The sequence below is a fragment of the Globicephala melas genome, chromosome 2, assembly GCF_963455315.2.
Source record: "Globicephala melas chromosome 2, mGloMel1.2, whole genome shotgun sequence".
NCBI classification, from domain to species: domain Eukaryota; kingdom Metazoa; phylum Chordata; class Mammalia; order Artiodactyla; family Delphinidae; genus Globicephala; species Globicephala melas.
Window position 1 is genome coordinate 6,897,832 of NC_083315.2, and position 19,659 is coordinate 6,917,490.

General features: G+C 45.4%; 1 protein-coding gene across 3 annotated transcripts in view; it reads left to right on the forward strand.

Moving 5' to 3' along the window:
• Positions 1 to 510: 510 nt before the first annotated feature.
• The window catches only part of NMT2 (N-myristoyltransferase 2), a 56,859-nt gene continuing 37,710 nt past the window's right edge, over positions 511 to 19,659 (forward strand). The window contains exon 1 of one of the 3 annotated variants that reach the window (XM_030832413.3): positions 511 to 689. In XM_030832413.3, the coding sequence (XP_030688273.1) occupies positions 580 to 689 (110 nt within the window). In that variant the 5' untranslated portion in view covers positions 511 to 579. Of the gene's footprint in view, positions 694 to 19,659 lie in introns of all 3 variants that reach the window. The other 2 variants (XM_060292414.1, XM_030832412.3) reach the window with 2 other exon arrangements.

Below are 19,659 nucleotides of genomic sequence, written 5' to 3' on the forward strand. Positions count from 1 at the left end.
ATACTGGAAAGACAGAGACATATGAAATGGAACTTTTACAAAGCGTACGTGGTTGGGGATGAGGTGAAGGGCGGGGGTGAGGGTTCTGGAAATCAGTGGTCTTGGCACGCCTACCCCTGACTAAGAATTTCCTGCAAAGAGTTAAAAGTCTTCCTACTACGAAGAGATGTAAAATCGCGTTGCCTGTGCTCCCAAAACGAAGACTCAGGATTCGGGGTCTTCAGGTTGCGCCATTCAGAGGCGAGCGCAGGGTTCAGGCACCGGCCGGGATCCAGGACCACGCTCCTGCGCGCAGCGGTTCGCGACCACCTCTACTACCCTCCGCCCTGCCCGCTCCCTACCCGGGGCTGCGGGGGCGCGCGGACCGCCCGCCACCCAACCCGGGCCGCAGGGGGCGGGCCCGGGGGCGGGGCGGAGCCATGCGAGGAGGGGCGGGGCGAGGAGGGGCTGGCACGCCTGCGGCTCCGGCTCTGAGGAGACGGCGGGCGGCGCTAGAGGGAGCTGCTCGCTGCGCCGCCTCCGCCGCGCCGGCCCTCAGCGCCAGCTGCCCGGAGCGCCGCCCCAGCCCGCGCCGCCGCGATGGCGGAGGACAGCGAGTCCGCGGCCAGCCAGCAGAGCCTGGAGCTGGACGACCAGGACACGTGCGGGATCGACGGGGACAATGAGGAGGAGACGGAGCACGCCAAGGGGTAGGTGCGCCCGGGGCTCCTCGCGGGCGCCGGCTCCGGGGCGCGGCGGCCGCACCGCTGAGCGGCGGGCGGCCCCCCGCGTGGCTTTCGCGGGGCTCACGGGCGGCGGGAGGTCCGGGGGGCGCGTCTGGCTCGCGGAGCCGCGCGGCGGAGGCGAGGCCCCGGGTGGGCGGGGAGGCGCGGGGACCCGCCACGCCGCTGTCACCTGCCGCGCGGCCCGCCGGCCCTCGCGCGTTCCCATCCCGGCAGGCGTGAGACTCGGTGACACCGAGGGGGGCGCGGCGCCCTTCCCTTTGTGGCGGCCTGGCCGGTGGGAAGTGGTCCTCCTCTCTCCGCTCCTTGTCATCCTCTCCTGAAGTCCTCCCACCCCTCCCCCAGCCGCCACCACCACCGGGAGAAAAGAGTCGCTGATGGCGGGGAGCGGCTTGAGATTCGCCCCTGCCCGTTTCGGCGCCGCTGGCGGGGAGCTGCGGAAAGTTGTGCCTCCCTGGCCGCCCCGCCCCGCGCCGGGCCGGGCCGGGGGCGCCGGGGGTCCCGGCCAGGCTCCTGGGGACGCGCAGGTTCGCCGCCGCCGAGCGGGTCCCATCTCTAGAAGTGGGTCAGCATCTCTAGAAGCGGGTCCGACCTTGATTTCAGCTCAGTCTTGGGGAGCAGCTCCCGCCGACCGGACCCGATCCTGCTTGCTGGTTGATGTCCAGAGCCATGCGTTTTAACACCTGATCAGGTTTCTTCCTCCTTTAACTGGCTCATTTTCTCCCTCGCAGACTTGATTTGCTCTCCGGTTGGAGAAAAGATTGCTTCCGGTGGGGGGGGGGGAGGGTATTGAAGTTCTGTTTTTGTAGGTAGAGGAGGTCATTTTAAATGCTGCCTGGGGTTTACGTTACCCTTTTACCCAGTTGAATGCGAACTATGAGCTGGCACCGAGCACTCATCCCCTTAGAAGTGAGATTTTACAAACCATGGTGACCGGGGAAGAAGTGGGTCAGCTTAAAAACATGATAGGGAGGCCGTAGTCACAGATGGCTTATTTATTCAGTTCATGGAGAGGATTCTTTAAATGATTGATGATTTAAAGTGTAAAGTATTTGCATTCTGTTTAACGTCTGCTTGAAGATTTGTTTAAGAAAGGAACTTTGAGCTTTAATGTGTTATAAAATATTAAAAGATCAAGAAAAAGAAAAGCTGACTAAATGTATCTTTCATTGGCATGAATATTTTTCAGTGGCAGCTGCAAGTACAGAATGTTATCAGTCTGGTCTAGAATGCTTTTTTTTTTAAGAGAGGAAAGGAAATTCTGCAGACATCTGAGCTCGACTTCTGTTTGTGCAGTGATAGAAATTTGTCTGTGATAGATAGCTAAATATAGATATGTTATTGAAACAGTGGCCCTGGTGCCAGCAGTGGGCCCAGATGCAAATATGTTGCATTACCCAAAAAACTTTTTAGCTCCTGTCTTTCTGGCAAAGGCCCTGGACGTCTGCCTTCTCCACTGTAATGTCTATTTGTTGTTCTTCATCCTTCGGAAGGTTTGATTATGTACTTCTTTGCTTATACAGTCAAGAATGTCCATGGTACAGAGAATTACTCATCTGTGTACCCATTGATCAGGACCTGCCCCCGGGAACCTTGCAGGAGGCTGTGCGAAGTTCCCAGATTAGCACCCAGAAGCATCTCCATGCCTTCTTCAGACATTTTCAGTTTTGTACACGGGCTAAGAGTCTAAAAAATTAGACTCTTTTGTCCGCACAATGTAAATACTACTGTGTATGCTTTACTTACATTTTTGTAGAATTTTATTTTATGAATTAAAACAGGTATTTCATTTTGTGGATAATGCCAGAAGTCCATAAATGAAATATGACTTTTGTTCAGTTAAAAGCAATGGCTGACATATTATAAAATACTTGCATCTCACTATCTCTGTATCTTATTTTTTGTGGAAAATGTGCTCTTCGTTTAACTTTTTGGTCCACCCAAGTATGAAAGTGGCACACCACTACCCAGATTTCATGAATTCCAAAAATCATGGGGGAGGGCAGGGATTGTCCATTTTAATTAGCAAGACTGAATTCAAAAAAGTGTAGCTTTATTATCTTCAAACAATATGCAGCAATTAGAAGTAGACCAACAGAGGATTACCGAGAAACATGCTTTAAATATTGCTTGAGCACATGATTTACAGTTAGGGGAAGTGTGTCTTTGTAAAGCGTTTGAGGGAACTTGAAAACTTGAAAGCACATTAAAAGTTCTGAGGTAGGACTGGCGGTCCAGTGGTTAGAATTCTGCACTTCTACTGCAGGAGACACGGGTTCGATCCCTAGTCAGGAAACTAAGGTCCTGACTGCTGCGCAGCGTGCCCCCCCACCCCAAAATGTTCTAAGGTAATCTGTCTACATAGGTAAGAATTACCTTCACCTGTCTTCTTCTCCTTGCCCCGTTGATCTGCGTCTTCTCCGTTTGTAAAATAGAGTGGGTCCTGGTCTTTATCTCTTAGCCTGCCTACCCCGCGTTAAGCATAGTTACTGCCCCGTGCCGGAAACGGGAGCACACAGTTGGCCCTACATGAAATTAGCATTCAAGTTGGCAGATCTCTCTCCTTGCTTTACCAACACTGGCTTGCAGAATGCATAGTTCCTGGATGAACTGATGTGTTTCATCTCCTTTTCACGCAGAGAGCCTTGCCCTCATTATTCACTGAGGTGAATAGAGACAGCTACCAAGAATATTAACATAGGGAATAAAATAAGCATATATGAAGGTGCCTATGTTGGCAGATAAATGACCAAATTATTCCCTGGGGTAGATCTGAAATAGTTTTGGTATTTGAGGGATATTCCCAGACATTTTAAATAAGTTATTTTTCTTAGAAAAATTAAAGATCTGGTATTTGGGAAAGATTAATATTAAAACTTTGGAATTCTTTGAACAGAGACCCTAACCTCTCTTTTCTTACCCCCAATTTAAAGAGGAAAAATGGAAGTTATTGTGTGTGCACTGTGTTGTTCTGATTTTATCTGTTGTTGAGATGGGCAGTGGGAACTTCTCCTTAGTCAACTGTAGAGTCAGTGGGAAGATGCAAAAAATTACTGTAACTCTCCAGAGATTTTTCTTGTCCTGGAAAACTTAAGGGCTAATTCAGAGCTGCTTCTCTGAAACGTGATCTGTTATCAATAGTATAAAAATCTAAATGGAAGGGTGAGCTAACAGCCTTTGCCCAAGCAACCTCCCAATTTAGGGAATGACATTTAAAAGTATTAAATGTCGGTTCAGGCTTAACATCTGAAAGGGTGACATCACCCTGAGGCCCAGAACAAACTTCTTGCAGAGCTTGGCTAAACTCTAGAAAGTCTCCAAGTATAGGCCACCTACTGTGCCATCTTGAAATTGTTTATTAACCTGAGTGTACACAGTAGATATTTACGAGTTCGAGTTAGTTACTGGGTTAACCCTGGGGTTGGAACCAGGTTCTGTACCAAGTTCAAGAAAGAGGTTGGTTGGTTGGTTTGCAGTTACTCCCATTGAAAATATGTAAATGACTTTTACTCATTGTCCTGTAAAATATGCTTATTAAAAATGCAAACAGGGCTTCCCTGGTGGCTCAGTGGTTGAGAGTCCGCCTGCAGATGCAGGGGACGCGGGTTCGTGCCCCGGTCCGGGAAGATCCCACATGCCGCCGAGTGGCTGGGCCCGTGAGCCATGGCCGCTGAGCCTGCGTGTCCGGAGCCTGTGCTCCGCAACGGGAGAGGCCACAACAGTGAGAGGCCCACATACTGAAAAAAAAAAAAAAAAAAAAAAATGCAAACAGTAAAGTATATGGAGAGTAAAAGCCCCCATCATCTCATTTCTAAGAGCTACCACTATTGACAGTGTAATCAAGTCAGACTTATTTATATTCATATACATATATATACACCTACACACATATTTACATAAATAAGGTCGTACTTTATACACAGACGCTTTTGTTATCTATTACTTTCCACTGGCAATTTGCATTTATATGTATCTGTTTATATGTATATATAAATGTATATTTAGCATAAATAGGATCATACTTTACATAGACTCATATTACGTTGTATTTTGCACTGACTGTGAGTGTTGTCTGCTAGACCTTTCTGCGGTGATGGAAATGTCCAATACAGAGGTCAATGGCCACTTGTGACCAGTGTGACTTAGGAGACGACTTTTAAATTTTATTCATTTTTAATTCATTTAAATTTAATAGCCCCATGTGGGTCATGGCCATTGTGTTGGACAGCTCAGATCATATCCTGCCTTTGAATTTTTTAAGCCTTCTCGGTACTCAAAATATTTCCTTATTCTTTTCTTCTGTTTTGCAGAATATGTCAAGTTTCCATTCTTCCTTTTTTTTTTTTCTCCTTCTAGTGGTTTAGGAGCTCTATATCCTATTTTTCTTCTTTTAGGAATTATCATTAAAGTTCAAGCAAGCTTGCTTTTTTTCTGTATTTCTCTATCAATGTCAAAAATTAACCAATGTCCAAAATATTCTGTGTACTACCAAACAAGACAAACCATGTAGGATGTTTGGATTTCTCCTTCCTTTACATGTCCTAGATTTTGTTGAAATAATCTGAAATTTCAATTCCGTGTGCCTTCTTTTACTTTTGCCCTTATGTCATATTAAAGCTTTTTCTTAACTATTAACATTACAGTCACATCCATAGTATCAAAAACTTAAACTTTCCTGACTGCATTACTGTTTTCATTGCTTACCACTATTTCTTATAAACTACACCCCCTCCTTTTCTTCTTTGATTATTTTCTCCCTTAATTTTTTTATTAGAGTAGGTGGATGATATATTTTCTAACTTCTTATATGTCTGAAGACGCCTCTTTTTGCTCTTACGCATGAACCAGAGTCTGGGTGTAAGTGTAATTCTGTGATAATCGTTTTCCTTCAAACTCCAGAAACATTGTTTTATTATCTTCTAGCATTTAGTGGAACAGATGTTTCTCTGCCAGTCTCTTCTCTTTCTTTTATAGGTAGCCGTATTCTTTTTCTTTGTTTTGACTTGTTTTTAGTCTAGAAGCTGGTAGGATTTTTCTTCCAATTTTCCTAAAACTCAAGTGTTTCCACATCCTTTAACCTTCCAGGATCACTTTTTTCTTTAATATCTAACAAAATGGCTCAAGCTCATACGTATTTGTGGCGGTCTCGTGGGGACCGAGGTTTTCGTGGTCCTCCAGCACGTCTGTGTGGCCCCAGCTGCCCCATCACTAGCTCCTAATGCTTTGGGTCCTATAGCATTTCTCCCCAGACCTTTGACCCTGGTGGAATCCAGTCAGCTCTCTTTCATCCCCCTCCCCCGGCAGGAACCACTAATACAGGGCTGTCCTGCACAGCATTTGCTGAAGCTTTAGTGAATCAAGAGTGCAGATATTTGATTATAGCCTAGGGCAGAAAACAACTTCCAGCTCAATGTCAGACATCATTGTTCACCAAAGGGATTTACTGGCGTCCATCCTCCGCTCCCCCCATAGGCCACGGCCTCCCTCAGTGTCCCTCTGAGAGTGGTCTCTTAATCCTCTGACCTCTGCCTCTTCTCCAAGTTCAAGGTCCAGCTCCGGTGTGCTTTCTTTCATGACATCTTCTCTGGTCATTAGAACTGAGGGTGACAACCCCTGGCGAAGGCCCTGGGACCCTTACTGAGTGTATCCTTCACGCGTGCCTTTCCACCAGTCGCTCTGTCTCCCAGCCATCTTCTCAGGCAAACCCTTGTTTTACAGGAAGGAAGCTCTGGCTCCTAGGTAAGTGACTTCTCCAGGGTCACATGGTGTGTTGTAGGTGGGAACAGAGTTTTTGGTGTCTCTCTCTTCTTTTTTTTTTTTTTTTCCTTTGGCCTTACCACGCAGCTTGTGGGATCTTAGTTCCCCAACCAGGGATTGAGCCCACGCCCTCAGCAGTGAAAGCGCTGAGTCCTAACCACTGGACCTCCAAGGAACTCCTGGTGTCTCTTGTTTAACATGTATGTGTAACATCTGCACACTGGCTCACATAAAAGATTTTATTTTACACGTACAGTAGGTTGTCTTGAAATAAAGCATGGCTGAAATTTATTAGAATTGAGGACCAGCAGGTCAGGAAGGCGGGTCTGTCTGTCTGTCTAGCCTTCCCTCCATCAGTCCGCTACCAGCAGGCTGGGTCCAGGCAGGGGTGGCAGAGGGTGTGCCGGCAGCCGGAGGGGGTTGTCACGTGGTACAACATGGCCATTTAGGGCCAGGTCTTCAGGGAGGTCTGGAATCAAAGTAGTTTTCAGAGAAGGAGATAATAAGCAAGGCTGGCACCTCAAAACATGCCTACAGAACACGAGACATGTGTCTACCTGTCTGCTCACCCCAATCCTTGTAATATCTGGGAATTGCGCACATAGGTAGCTTCATAAAGGTCACTTGAGTGGATTCCAGTGGTTCCCCATCTTCACTGACAGGCTAACTTCTAACTTAAAAGATGTTCCCCTGTGTGCATTATGAAGACGTGAAGGATTTCCTTTTCCTAATTCTGCTTTTGAAGGATGTGGACTGTGGCATTCTTAGTTGTGCTCTTCGCTGTATAGGACCCAGCATGGGAAAATGATAGCTCATCTTTTGAACTCCTCCTGCTATGGGCTTCTTTCCTTGTATATACTTTTTTTTTTTCTCACTGAATCATTATAATAACAGGTGAGGAGACTAAGGCCTCTCCAGGTTTAAATAACTTGCCCAGGCCACATCTTGGATTCAGATTTAGGTCTTGGGGCCTCTTGCTGTCTGACTGTCTGACCCCTGCCTGTTCACAAACTGCATGGTCTAGTGGACTCTCAATACAGAGCAGTTTGTTTGATAATGTTTCAAGTTCATCTCCCCATATGTTGTAGATTACCAGCTTCAGTGCCTCTGGAGCCAAGATTCACCAGCGTAATGGGCATACTATTGGGCTGGCCAAAAAGTTCGTTTGGGTTTTCCGTTAGATGTGATGGAAAAACCCACATGAACTTTTGGGCCAACCTAATAAATGTCAGTGAATTTAAAAGGAAATAAATGCATACATTTCTTTGTTTTAAAAGACATTGCACCTCGATTATAGAAGACCCTTTCAGAGTTTGTCTTTTGGTCTCGTCAAAGGACTGCGTTTAATGATAGCATCAGTAGTTGCAATAAGATCCTTTTTCTTCTATGCTTCTTTTCTGGCTGTCTCTTCTCCTTTCTGGTTCGAGTTCCGTGTAGCCCACAGTAGCCTGTCACACGCCAGCATCCTTTCCCTCCCGCACTGCCGTTGTTCACGCCTCCACCAAGTCAGATTTTTGTAAGAAGCAACGTGGGCTTAGGAATCCGGTTACTGAACATCTCTGGGTGGTAGCACTGCCGGAGGAAGCCACGTCAGCCCCTCAGTACCCGGTACCCCAGCTCCACGGCCCGGCCTGTGGAGCGCCCGCCACGGGTAGCGCTTCTGGGCGACGCTTTGAGTTCCTCTCAGTTGGTGGCCTGTCACGGGAGAGAACCCAGCACACGGTCACCCGGTGCGGGCCCCAAGCTGAGCTGGGATTTACCTTTGCAAATTCTGTTTTGTAAGCACATTGCACTTCTATTGCTGGCTTGAACACACACGCCAGGGGAATATGGGCTCCTCTATTCTGTGTTCACTCCATAGTCAAGTTCATGTACTGCTTTCCCAGAGAAAGATGGCAACTCAGCTACTATGATACTTTCCCACAATTTCTTCATTTAGTATTTGGCGGTGGGGTAAATACTTGCTCTTTACTGCCCGTGGGTATTTATTAACATTTTAAAGAGACCGCAGAAAGAGCCCCTGAAAGCAGAGTTCCTTTTTTATTTTTCCAGTTGAAGTTTTTAAAAAAAACCTTTTTGCAAAAATGCATCATTTCTAAAATGGAACATTAGAATGTATCACCAAGCAAAAAGACAATGACTTGGCATATTCATTTACACATTTTCCAATTCATATATATTTACAAAAATGCAAATATACTGCTCCTCTGGTACTGGAAATTCCTGTTTGTCACTTGATGTGCCAGGACCATCTTTCCAGGGTGTTACAGCGCCTTCTCCGGAGTCACGGGAACTGGCTGGCTAGTCCATCATATGACTCTGTGGAGATAATAGAATATCCTCGTCTGTTCAGTCTCCTGTTGTTGGGTCCCAGTGGCCGAGGCCGTTAGTGGCCCCTTCTTCCAAAGGAGCAGGGCCAGGGTGTGCTTGTTTGAGATGGTAAGTCTCCATGGACCAGGTGAGCCCGGCACACATCCCAGGGATCCTGGGGATGGCCGAGAGCAGGTGAAGGATCTTCTGGCAGAACTTCCCCACTGAGGGAAGCGAGACTTTCCTGTGAGCGCGACATGGGCTTCTGTGTTCCATGCTGCTGTTATTTTGGGACTCGACCCGCACAGCTCAACCTGTACACTAACTAATAGAACATCTGTATATTACCTTTGATTTTGTAGACACCTTCATTTTTAATTATTATTTTTCAAATAGGTAGTATGAGCATATGGTACAAACTTCAAAAGGCACAAAAAGGCTATCCAGTGAAAAGGAAGTCTCATTCTGCCAGCCCTGAGCTTCCCTCCCTGTGAGCAGCTCCTGATGCCAGTTCTTGGCACGCCCTCCTGGTGGCATTCTATACACGTACAAGGATGCGGGGCAGGTGCATGCGTGCATGGGCGTGCTTACGTGTGCACGGACATTCACCAGCAGTGGGAATGTGACCTTCCATTGCTGCACCTTGATTTTTCACCTAACAGTGTATCTTAGAAATCCTTGCATATATATTATATATCAAAACCCATAGACCACCCTCATTTTTTATTTATTTTTTGGGCCGTGCTGCACAGCTTGTGGGATCTTAGTTCCCTGACCAGGGATTGAACCCAGGCCCTCGGCAGTGAAGGTGTGGAGTCCTAACCACTGGACCACCGGAAATTCCCCCAACCTCATTTTTTAAAAGGCTGCATGTCATTGTTGAATGGATGTCCCATTTCTCATTTAATCTGTCCCCTGTTCATAGATCATGAGATTGTTTCCAATCTTTTGTGCTAACGGACAGTGCTGAAATGAGTATCCTAGGATGTATAGCACTTCTCCAGAATATTTCTTCATAAATATCTTAAAAAGCTTTCCAGATAACAAGTTTTAAGGAGGCGGTGTGGTGTGTGGAAATGAGTATTAAACCAGGAATCAAGAAAGTCCTGTCACTCACCCTCAGTTGGATGTTGGAATACTGGTCAGTGCATCTCTCTGGGTAGGAGGGTCTTGTCGGGAAATTGAAGCATTTGGCTCTCAAACTGTTAGGATCTAACAGGAATTTAACAAGTACACACGTGGTCCTGGGCCTGGTCCCTACCCTCAGGGATAAGGACCACAGACCTTGTGCCATGGGTGCCGTCAGGCCCCCAGAGCTCCTTGGATTGACTTTCTGCTTCCATAGCCCAAAGGTCAGGGGGCAAGATAAACGTAGGCAGAAGAGAGATCCCTGTCCTGCCCATCTCCTGGCTTGTCCCACTTTTTAGCTGTACTTCTAGGCACTGCCAGCTGCTCTTTCTCTATTAGACACTTTCTCTGAGCCCTGGGGGTGTTTCTGTGCTTTTTACATTTATTTTATTTTATTTTCTTAATTTATCTTAATGAAGTATAGTTGATTTACAGCGTTGTTTTAATTTCTGCTGTACGGCAAAGTTATACATATGCATATTCTTTTTCATATTCTTTTCCATTGTGGTTTGTCACAGGATATTGAATATAGTTCCCTGTGCTCTACAGTAGGACGTTGTTTTATATCCATTCTGTATATAATAGTTTGCATATGCTTGTGCTTTTAAAAAATGTCCTTGTCTCTTTCCTCTGCCACTGCAAAGTGGACCGTGACCTCTGGCTCCCTTCTGGATCTGGGAGGTCTTGTCCTTTGTGTTTGAGAACTCCAAGTCCACCTTTGTGATTCCTGGAGAAGAGAGACACCTGTGCGACCTCTGCTTGGCCTCTGACCCTTGACTGTCCACTGAAATCATGTTTTCTCTGCATCCCGTTTCTGGCCTTTGTACTTGGTCTCATATCCCAGACTCATCGCTCAGCCCTTCCACTCGAGGTTGAGCTGGTGTTTTCTCTGTTCCGGTGTTTCTACCCCTTCGGAGCCATCAGTCCCTGGAATCCCTCCAGGCTAGATGGGATCTGACCATCACCTTCTTGCTCTTGGCGCCTCCTGGCCCCTCCTTGCAGATTTAACGGCCTGAGACAGTGATTTGCCCTTCCCGCCGGGCATGTCTTGCCCCTTACTTCTTCACCAGATTTTTCTAGGGGAGAGGGGAAGCCTAATATTTTGCTACGTTCATTTGGAACGTTCATTTAATGAAAGAATTGAGTAGGTCCATGGGCAGCATCGGAATATACAAAAGAGAGAGTAAAAAATGAGTATTGGATTTAGCAAGGGAATTCACAAATAGGAATATCATTTGAAAAGCACTGAATTGTGAACTTTGCTGACACATTAATCTTATTATCTGTAACAGCGCTAATACAATATTGAAATGAATCTCAGCCAGAAAAAAACATTTTTTTTTGACTTGTTAATCGTCTTCCTTCAGTAAACTCTGGAAGGCCCAGAAATGAGAAAAGTCATAGAAGTAGGAGCTAGTGTGAATGGGCTATTCTTCTATCAGAAAAACATTTGTGAGCATGAGTAAGAAAAGGCTGTAGGAAATAGGGTAGTTTTTCACTAATCTAGACTGTCTCGAAGGTTATACTCTGCCAACAAGCTTAACCTTTTTAGAGAACTTGATTTTTCTGCTTGTTTTGTTCACCATTTTATCTTTTGGAACAGTTTTACCTAAGATGCAAGGAAGTAAGCCTTTAAGAAATTTGCCTGTGGAATAGCTGGGCAATTTGAATGTAGTTTTGCAGTGACATGTAGTGATCTTAAAGATATCCAAACAATTTTTAGGAGCATTTTACATATTCCTTTATTCTGATCTTGGATAATCTGCAAAGACAGGTCTTACTTCACAAACTAAATTTCACGCTAGATGGTTTCTGGCCAATGAGTATTGATAAAATTTTATGATGAGTTAACATTAACTCTTATGATAATTGGGTTTTTATGGGAAGTAGGCCCCAAATGTGTTGAATAATAATGAAATACTTGTGGAAAGAGAAGGCTAATGAGAGAGAACGTATTTTCCCACATTTAGATTATAGTAAGAGGGAAAAGAACTAAAACCTTGGAAACAGCCCAGTATCTAAAAAAGGGGAATTGGTTAGCAAACTCTAGACCAGAAGCTAGGTCCTACTCCAGCTGGGCCCGGATTGCTCAGGGCTTATTGGTCAGCCACTGCCGGGAGCCAGCCACCCTCTGCTGCTGACACCCATGGAAATACTGGAATTGTTGGCTGGTCCTACCGTGACCTCTACCCAATGCTCCAGCCTCAGTAGCTACCGCTGCCTGCCTCCTTGGCTGACCTTTATAATGATAAGGATCATTGTCAGGTTTCCACCCCTCACTGATCATAAACTTCTAGGGCAGCTTTGAGCTCGGAACCCTCCAAGGGCTTCTCCGTGACGTACTGCTTTGACCAGAGATGATGTGGCTTTAAAGAACTTCTGACAGGTGTTTCCTCCATCAGCCCCAGGAGGGGAAGGAAGGTACAGAGCAAGGGATGAAGCTCCCACGTTGAAGAGGTGGCTGAAATCCTGCTGGAGGTCAGGCCGTGACAAAGCCAGGTGATGACAGCGGCAAGGTTAGCTTCTTGCTCTGAACTGTGCATCACGCTTGTGCAGGAAGCGGGTGAAGAAGTCGTGACTGGAGTCGCACACATGAACCACTGACAAAACAGACTCACTCGTGGGCCTTCAAGAACCTGAACTATAGATAAAATCCATTCTTGAGTTGGGCGGCCGGGTGATCAGCTTGTATCGGATGGGTGCCCCAGTCCAGCATGAGAACAGCCTGTGGCCAGTACCCAGGAGAGTTGGAGTCTGCTGCAGCCACCTGCCCCGCAGCTGTGGCTGTGAGTTCTCTTCCATCACCTGGGCACTGTGATGCTGCTTTAGGTTACCTTTTTCATAAACTGTGCCAAAACTGCCTCATGTATTTTCTCTCCTGGGTAGTGCATTTCCCTCTAAATAAAGTAATTTGGTATCCCAAACAGAACACACATACACACCTACACCTAAACACACACACACACACACACACTAAAGATCTGTTACCATTCAATAAAAGACAACTAGGCTAATAAAAAGTGTTCACAGGGGCTTCCCTGGTGGCGCAGTGGTTGAGAGTCCGTCTGCCGATGCAGGAGACACGGGTTCGTGCCCTGGTCCGGGAAGATCCCACATGCCGCGGAGAGGCTGGGCCCGTGAGTCATGGCTGCTGAGCCTGCGCGTCCGGAGCCTATTGCTCCGCAACGGGAGAGGCCACAACAGTGAGAGGCCCGCGTACCGCAAAAAAAAAAAAAAAGCGTTCACAGAAGAAGAGGTCATTCCCCAAAGAAGACCTCAAGATTGCCAATAAATATCTAAACAGATATTCATCCAGTGGAAACGCATAAACAAGAGATGATATATTGTAGTAATTACCTGAATCTTGGAGCCTGACTGGCTGATTTGAGTCCTTGGCTCTGCCATTATTTAGCTGTGATTTTCAGCAAGTTACTTAACCTCTATGTCTTGCAGTTTCCTCTTCTATAAAATGGGATTAACTATAATTGTAGGACTTAACCTCACAAGGTTGTTGTGACAATTTACAAGGTTGATATATATAAGGTGCTTACACGGTGAGTGCACTAAAGTGTTAGCTGCTCTGACAATGACCGTGACGATGATGACAATGACAGTGATGATGGTGATGTTGGTGGTAATGACGGTGGGAGTGATGGTGGTGGTGATGTTGATGGTGGTGGTGATGGTGATGATGATAGTGATGATGTGGATGATAGTTATGGTGGGGATGCCAGATTGTTTCCAAATTGCTTGTACCAGCATTATATAAATATTACCTTTCCTCACATTCTTCTGATACTATTAGACTTGAAAACGTTTGGCGAGTCAGTGGATAAAAAGTAGAATCTGAAATGGGTTTCATTTTCAGTTTCCTTGCTGCTGCTGAGGTTGAGCATCCTTTCATAAGTTTATTGGCTGTTAGGGTTTCCCCTTTTGTGAATCATTTATTCGTATCCTCAGCCCATTCTTCTCTCAGTGTTTTGTCTTCCTATTGATTTTTGCATTGATTTCTCATTCACCCAGCAAATATTTATTTTATACCTCAGACACTGTTTTAGGTGCTAAGAATACAACGGAAAAGGCTGTCTTATGGATCTTATGTTCTAGTCAGAGGAAGACAAATAAATAAATAATACGTTTTTAGCTAGCGATAAGTTATATGCAGAAAAGTAAAGCAGGATAATCATAATAATAGCTAGCATTGACTGAGTGATTTCTCTTTGACAACTATTGATACTAATGTATTAGCTCATTTTATCCTGACAATTTTTGTAACACCATTCATTGAAAGCTTCATCCTTTTGCAGGTATGGAAACTGAAGCACAGAGAGGTTAAGTAAAATATTCCAAGTCACACAGCTAGGAAGTAGTGGAGCCAGGATTCAAAACCAGGTGGTCTGAATCTAGCTAATGCCTGCAGTCTTGACCCGGATATTATGTTGCCGGTCTATACTATGCTGGAGATAAAATGTGAATGGCAAAAGAGCTTTTTATATGTTCTGACTTAATATTTTATCATGTGCTTTATAAATACCTCCCCTACTTCTGTAGTTTTAAAATTTTGTCTATAATCACTTTGCCACAAAATATTTAACTTTGATGTAGTCAAGTTACCCCTTTTTATCTTACGGTTTGTACTTTTGGGTCCTTATTTAAGGAATTCTTTTCTTCACTGATATTATGAAGTTATTGTCATTCTTCTGCTTATTCATTCAACAGATATTTATTTGACCATATATGCCAGACGCTGTACTAGGCATGGATAGATGTTAGCGAAACCAACAAAAAGCACTGCCTTTCGTCTTAATCATTGCCTTAATCACCGCCTTTGGTTTTGTTTTCCACGTTTGGGTATTTAACTTATTTGGAATTTGTTTTTGTGATTCTTGGGTAGTAGCAAACTAATTTAATTTTTTCTGTATAGAAAGTCAGTTTTTCTGATACTATTTATTTACAACTTTATGCTTTCACTACTGATTCATGATGTAATCATTATCATATATCAAGTTCTTGTATGCCGTGAGTTGTAACTGGTCTGTCTACTCCATTTCTTTGATCTGTTTATCTGTTCTTGAGCTCTGTTGTATCTTGATAATGTTTTAGTTGCAGAGGCATTGTGGTTTTTATAGACAACTTAGAAAATGCATGAAAATACAGCAGCGATTAAAATCACCTATAATCCCACCATTTTCTATGCAGCAAGTTGGAAATCAAGGGGGAAAATTTTGTAAAATGATTATAATATCAAACTACTAATGGTCCTTGTGGGGAGGAGCTAAGTGATCTCTCTGGTGGAATCCTGTGAAATCTAAATTTTTTCTTATCTTTGGGGTTTGCATACCGTGAATCGAGCTCTTAAAATTAATGTATTAGTTCCGACAGGCTAAGCTGCTGTAACCCTGTGGTGGACCCTATGGTGTCACTGCTCAACATGATGGAAGTTCTCTCCTTTTTTTTTTGGCCACGCCATGCGGCACGTGGGATCTTAGTTCCCCGACCAGGGATGGAACCCACACCCCCTGCAGTGGAAGCACGGAGTCTTAACCACTGGACCACCAGGGAAGTCCCAGTTTTTTTCCGTATTGATGGGACAGTCCCAGACAGGTGTTCAAGTGGATGGCGAGGGAACTTCCCTTTATCCTGTCCATCAGAGGCTGCCTCCTCCTGTCACGTGGTTCTGCCGTCCTCTACTGTCTCATCCTATACCTGCCTTCAGTCGGCCCAGGGGAGGGGGAGCCTGGAGGAGCAGCCCCGGAGCCTGTCTGGGCCAGCAGGAAGCAGCAGGCTCGCGTCCACTCCCATCCCGCTGGCTGGGACTCAGCCACATGGCCGCACCTGACTGCCAGCGGTGGGGAAGTGTGGTCTCGCTGACACACTGTGAGCTCCCGGACGAAGGGGGGATGGATCTTTGTGGGCAGCTGGCGGTCTCTCTCTCACTCGTTTCTCCTGGGGCAACTGTAAAACGTTTACAGTTTCCTGTAAAATGTGTTACTTTGCTCATTCCATTAAGTCCTGTCTGCAGAATCCCTGTATATATCTTTGAAGAGATTTCCTGGATGTGCTTATTAAATTTAGTTTGACATTTCCGTGGCTGACAAGGAGTTTGTTGGTTTGCACTTGGGGTTTGAATGTGCCAAAGATTCTCTTTAGGCACAGACGGAAGTATCTTTCCTTCCTGGGGTAGCAAAACGGAGAGGCTTTTCCTTATGGATTTTTTGTACGAATTCTTGGGGAGGTGGGAAATGGAACTTCTGTTCTTAAAGAGGCAAGAGATCTTTGTAAAAGGGCTGCATGATTTCCATGGTTAAACGTCTGGGACTCAGTAATCAGCCTCAGGCACTTAAGAGTCCGAATCTTTTTCTTCATCAGATTTCGAAGAAGGATCTTCTTGAGCTGGGATTTTCCTCTGTTATCCTGAGCCCTTTGCAGCATCTTATCACCCCCCTGGGGACAGGAATTTCCACCTGCCACTTTTTCAACAGCTTTGATGAGATGTAGTCCACATACCCTGTGATTCTCCCATTTAAAGTGTACAATCCAGTGGCTTTCAGTATATTCACAGAGTTGTACAACTATCACCGCAATCAATTTTAGAACATTTTCGTCACCCCAGACTGAAACTCCGCATCCCTCCTTTGTGACTGGCTTCTTTCATTTGGTGTAATGTTTTCACAGCTCATCTGTGTTGTTGCATGTATCAATACTTTTTTTAATTTACAATTTTTTATTGCTGAATTAATATTTATTATATGGATATACCACATTTTCTTTATTCATTTATCAGTTGATGGATATTTGGGTGGTTTATACTTTTTGGCAGTTATGAAGAGTGTTGCTATGAACATCAGTATACAAGTGACTGTGTGCACAAATATTTTCATTTCTCTTAGTTGTAGACCTAGGAGTGGAACTGCTAAGTCATGTGGTAAATCTTTGTTTAGCGTTTTGAGGAACTGCCAGGCTGTTTCCAAAGCACCTGCACCATTTTCCATTCCCACCAGCAGTGTGTGAGGGTTCCAGTTTCTCCACATCCTTGCCAACACTTGTTATTATCTTTTTTGGTTGCAGTTGTCGTAGTGAGGGACTAGTGGTATGCCTGTCAGCTCTGATTCCCAAACTCTAGTCTCTTTGAGGCTAGACCCCTTCCACCCTTCCCCTGCACCCAACACAGTGCTGAGCACATACTAGATGGCTCAGTAAATACACGATAATAGGCTGCAATCAACTTTACCATGCAGGTAGGGAGAATTGTAGCTTTCAGAGATATTCTCCTTCCTGGCAGTGTGTGATTGGAGCTACCCCAAGGATTATTCATTCATTCAACAAACATTTGTTATAAAAATCTACTAGTGTCAGGCATTAAATCATTAGCGACCTTAGGGATGCACACAGGAATAGTTTTCTTCTGTACCCTGCACACACTGACACGAACGTGCACACAAATCATAAGCGCAGCACAGCAAGTTCACCACTTTATGAGGTGCCAACCCTGGGAACACTGAGGGAGGAAAACCCGAAATAGTCAGACTCCCAAATCAGAGAATGTACAAAACCATACTATCCATGGCATATTTCTAGCTCTGGTATCTGGCTGTGATATGTTTGTTTAAGCCCAATTGCTAGTCAGATATTTATGGAAGTCCTTAACTACTAGATGATTTTAAACATAAACATCACAATACATAGTACAGATTTGATTCTACTGATGGAAACAAACTGCTCATTTGGGGGTGGGAATGCATTACTGTTTTTAGACCACGAGGGTGCCACTTGGCGGGGTCTTCTCGTATCTCCAAAAATGAACACTAGTTTCTATTCCAGGATTAGGGAGAAGAGGGAAACACGAATCTATAGCTCATGCGCTTGTCTTTTAAACACTTTTTCTCACTATTGAACATGGCTTTCATGCTTTGACTCTACAGAGGAATGAATTACTTTAACTCAGAAAGTTTTCTGATTTTAACACATGAATAACTGCCTGTCTGTCTGTGACGTAGATTGTGGGTGATGAGGCTGGCCCTTGGGATCCTCTGAGTGGTAAAGACCAAGCCCACAATTCTGTCACGTTAAGTCAGCAAAACTTGGTCTCCCCCGGCACTACACGCAGCACGTGGGGACCTCTACTCCTCGGAGGCCTCTCGGGCCTCAGCTGAAGGAGGCCCATCCCCTCCCGACGTGTCATCTTTACAAGGCCCTGGGGCTCGCTGGGAGGGGAAGTCAGCAAAGAAGAAGGTGTGGCGGCCGTCACGTGCTCTCACCTGGCAGCAGCACCTGTTCCATCCTCAACTTCCATTGGCTAAGCCTGCTTGGGCCTACTTTTCTCACTTGGGGGGTGGGGTGGGATGCGGAGTGTATGCGTCATCCTCTGGAATGTCCACAGGAGGGGAATTCAGAAATATCGGTGAGCACAGATAGTGTTCACCTGAGTAGGAAAACCCCAGTTCTCCTTCTGTGTTCTCCTGACTCTCACTGCTGTCACCCTCAGCGCTTCGGACACCAGGCGTCGGCGCCTCCCCACACCGAGCATTCCTGCAGCGCTAGCATGGGCTGGGGTCCTACCATATAACTCGATTCTGACACTTTCTGCCTGGAGGCGGCGTCAGATCCCACAGGTTGAGGGCTCAGTCCTGCCAGACTGCCCTCTCCCCACTTCAGATGCCAATGCTAAGTCCAGGTTGTCACCTGTGCTTCTGACCGATCAGCTACAAATTGGAGTTTCCTAAGATCCCCTCCTCGGATTCGATTAATTTGAATCCACAGAACTCAGGAAAACACTTTCTACTGTTCACCAGTTGATTGTGAAAGAACGTGGTAAAGGATGGAGATGAACACCCAGATGGGCGAGGTGTGCGGGGGACGGGTGTCCATGCCCTGTCCGGGCACCACCCTCCCGACACCTCCACGTGATCACCAACCTGGAAGCTCTCTGAACCCTGCGCTTCTGGGGACTTCTGTGAAGGCTTACGATCGATCATTAACTCCATTTCCAGCCCCTCTCCCCTCTCTGGAGAACTGGGGACGGAGCTGAAAATGTCAGGCTTCTGATCATGGCTTGGTCTTTGTGGTGACCATCCAGGAGCCCACGCAGAGGCACCGCACTGGAACCAAAGACACTGCTCGCTCCCAGGAAATTCCCAGCGTTTTAGGAGCTCTGTGCCAGGGACTGGGGTCAAAGACCAATAGATATTTTCTCTATTATTTCACACATTTTTTAAAGAAATGGGAGACCTTCTGTTCTTAGGCAGCTTACACTCTAGTGGGGAAAGAGGTAAGAGCACTGGGTTTTGAGCGTGCCTAAATCTTTTTTTTTTGAAGTGTAGTTGATTTACAACGTTGTGTGAATTTCTGCTATACAACAAAGTGATTCAGTTATACATATATACATATACATTCTTTTTTTTTCTTTTCCATTATAGTTTATCACAGGATATTGAATACAGTTCTCTGTGCTGTACAGTAGGACCTTGTTGTTTATCCATTCTATATATAACAGTTTACATCTGCTGACCCCAACCTCCCACCCCAGCCCTCCCCCAACCCCCTCCCCCTTGGCAACCACGTGTCTGTTCTCTATGTCCATGATTCTGTTTCTGTTTCATAGGTAGGTTCATTTGTGTCATATTTGAGATTACACATATAAGTGATATCATATGGTATTTGTCTTTCTCTTTCTGACTTACTGCACTTAGTATGATAATCTCTAGGTCCATTCATGTTGCTGCAAATGGCTTTATTTAATTCT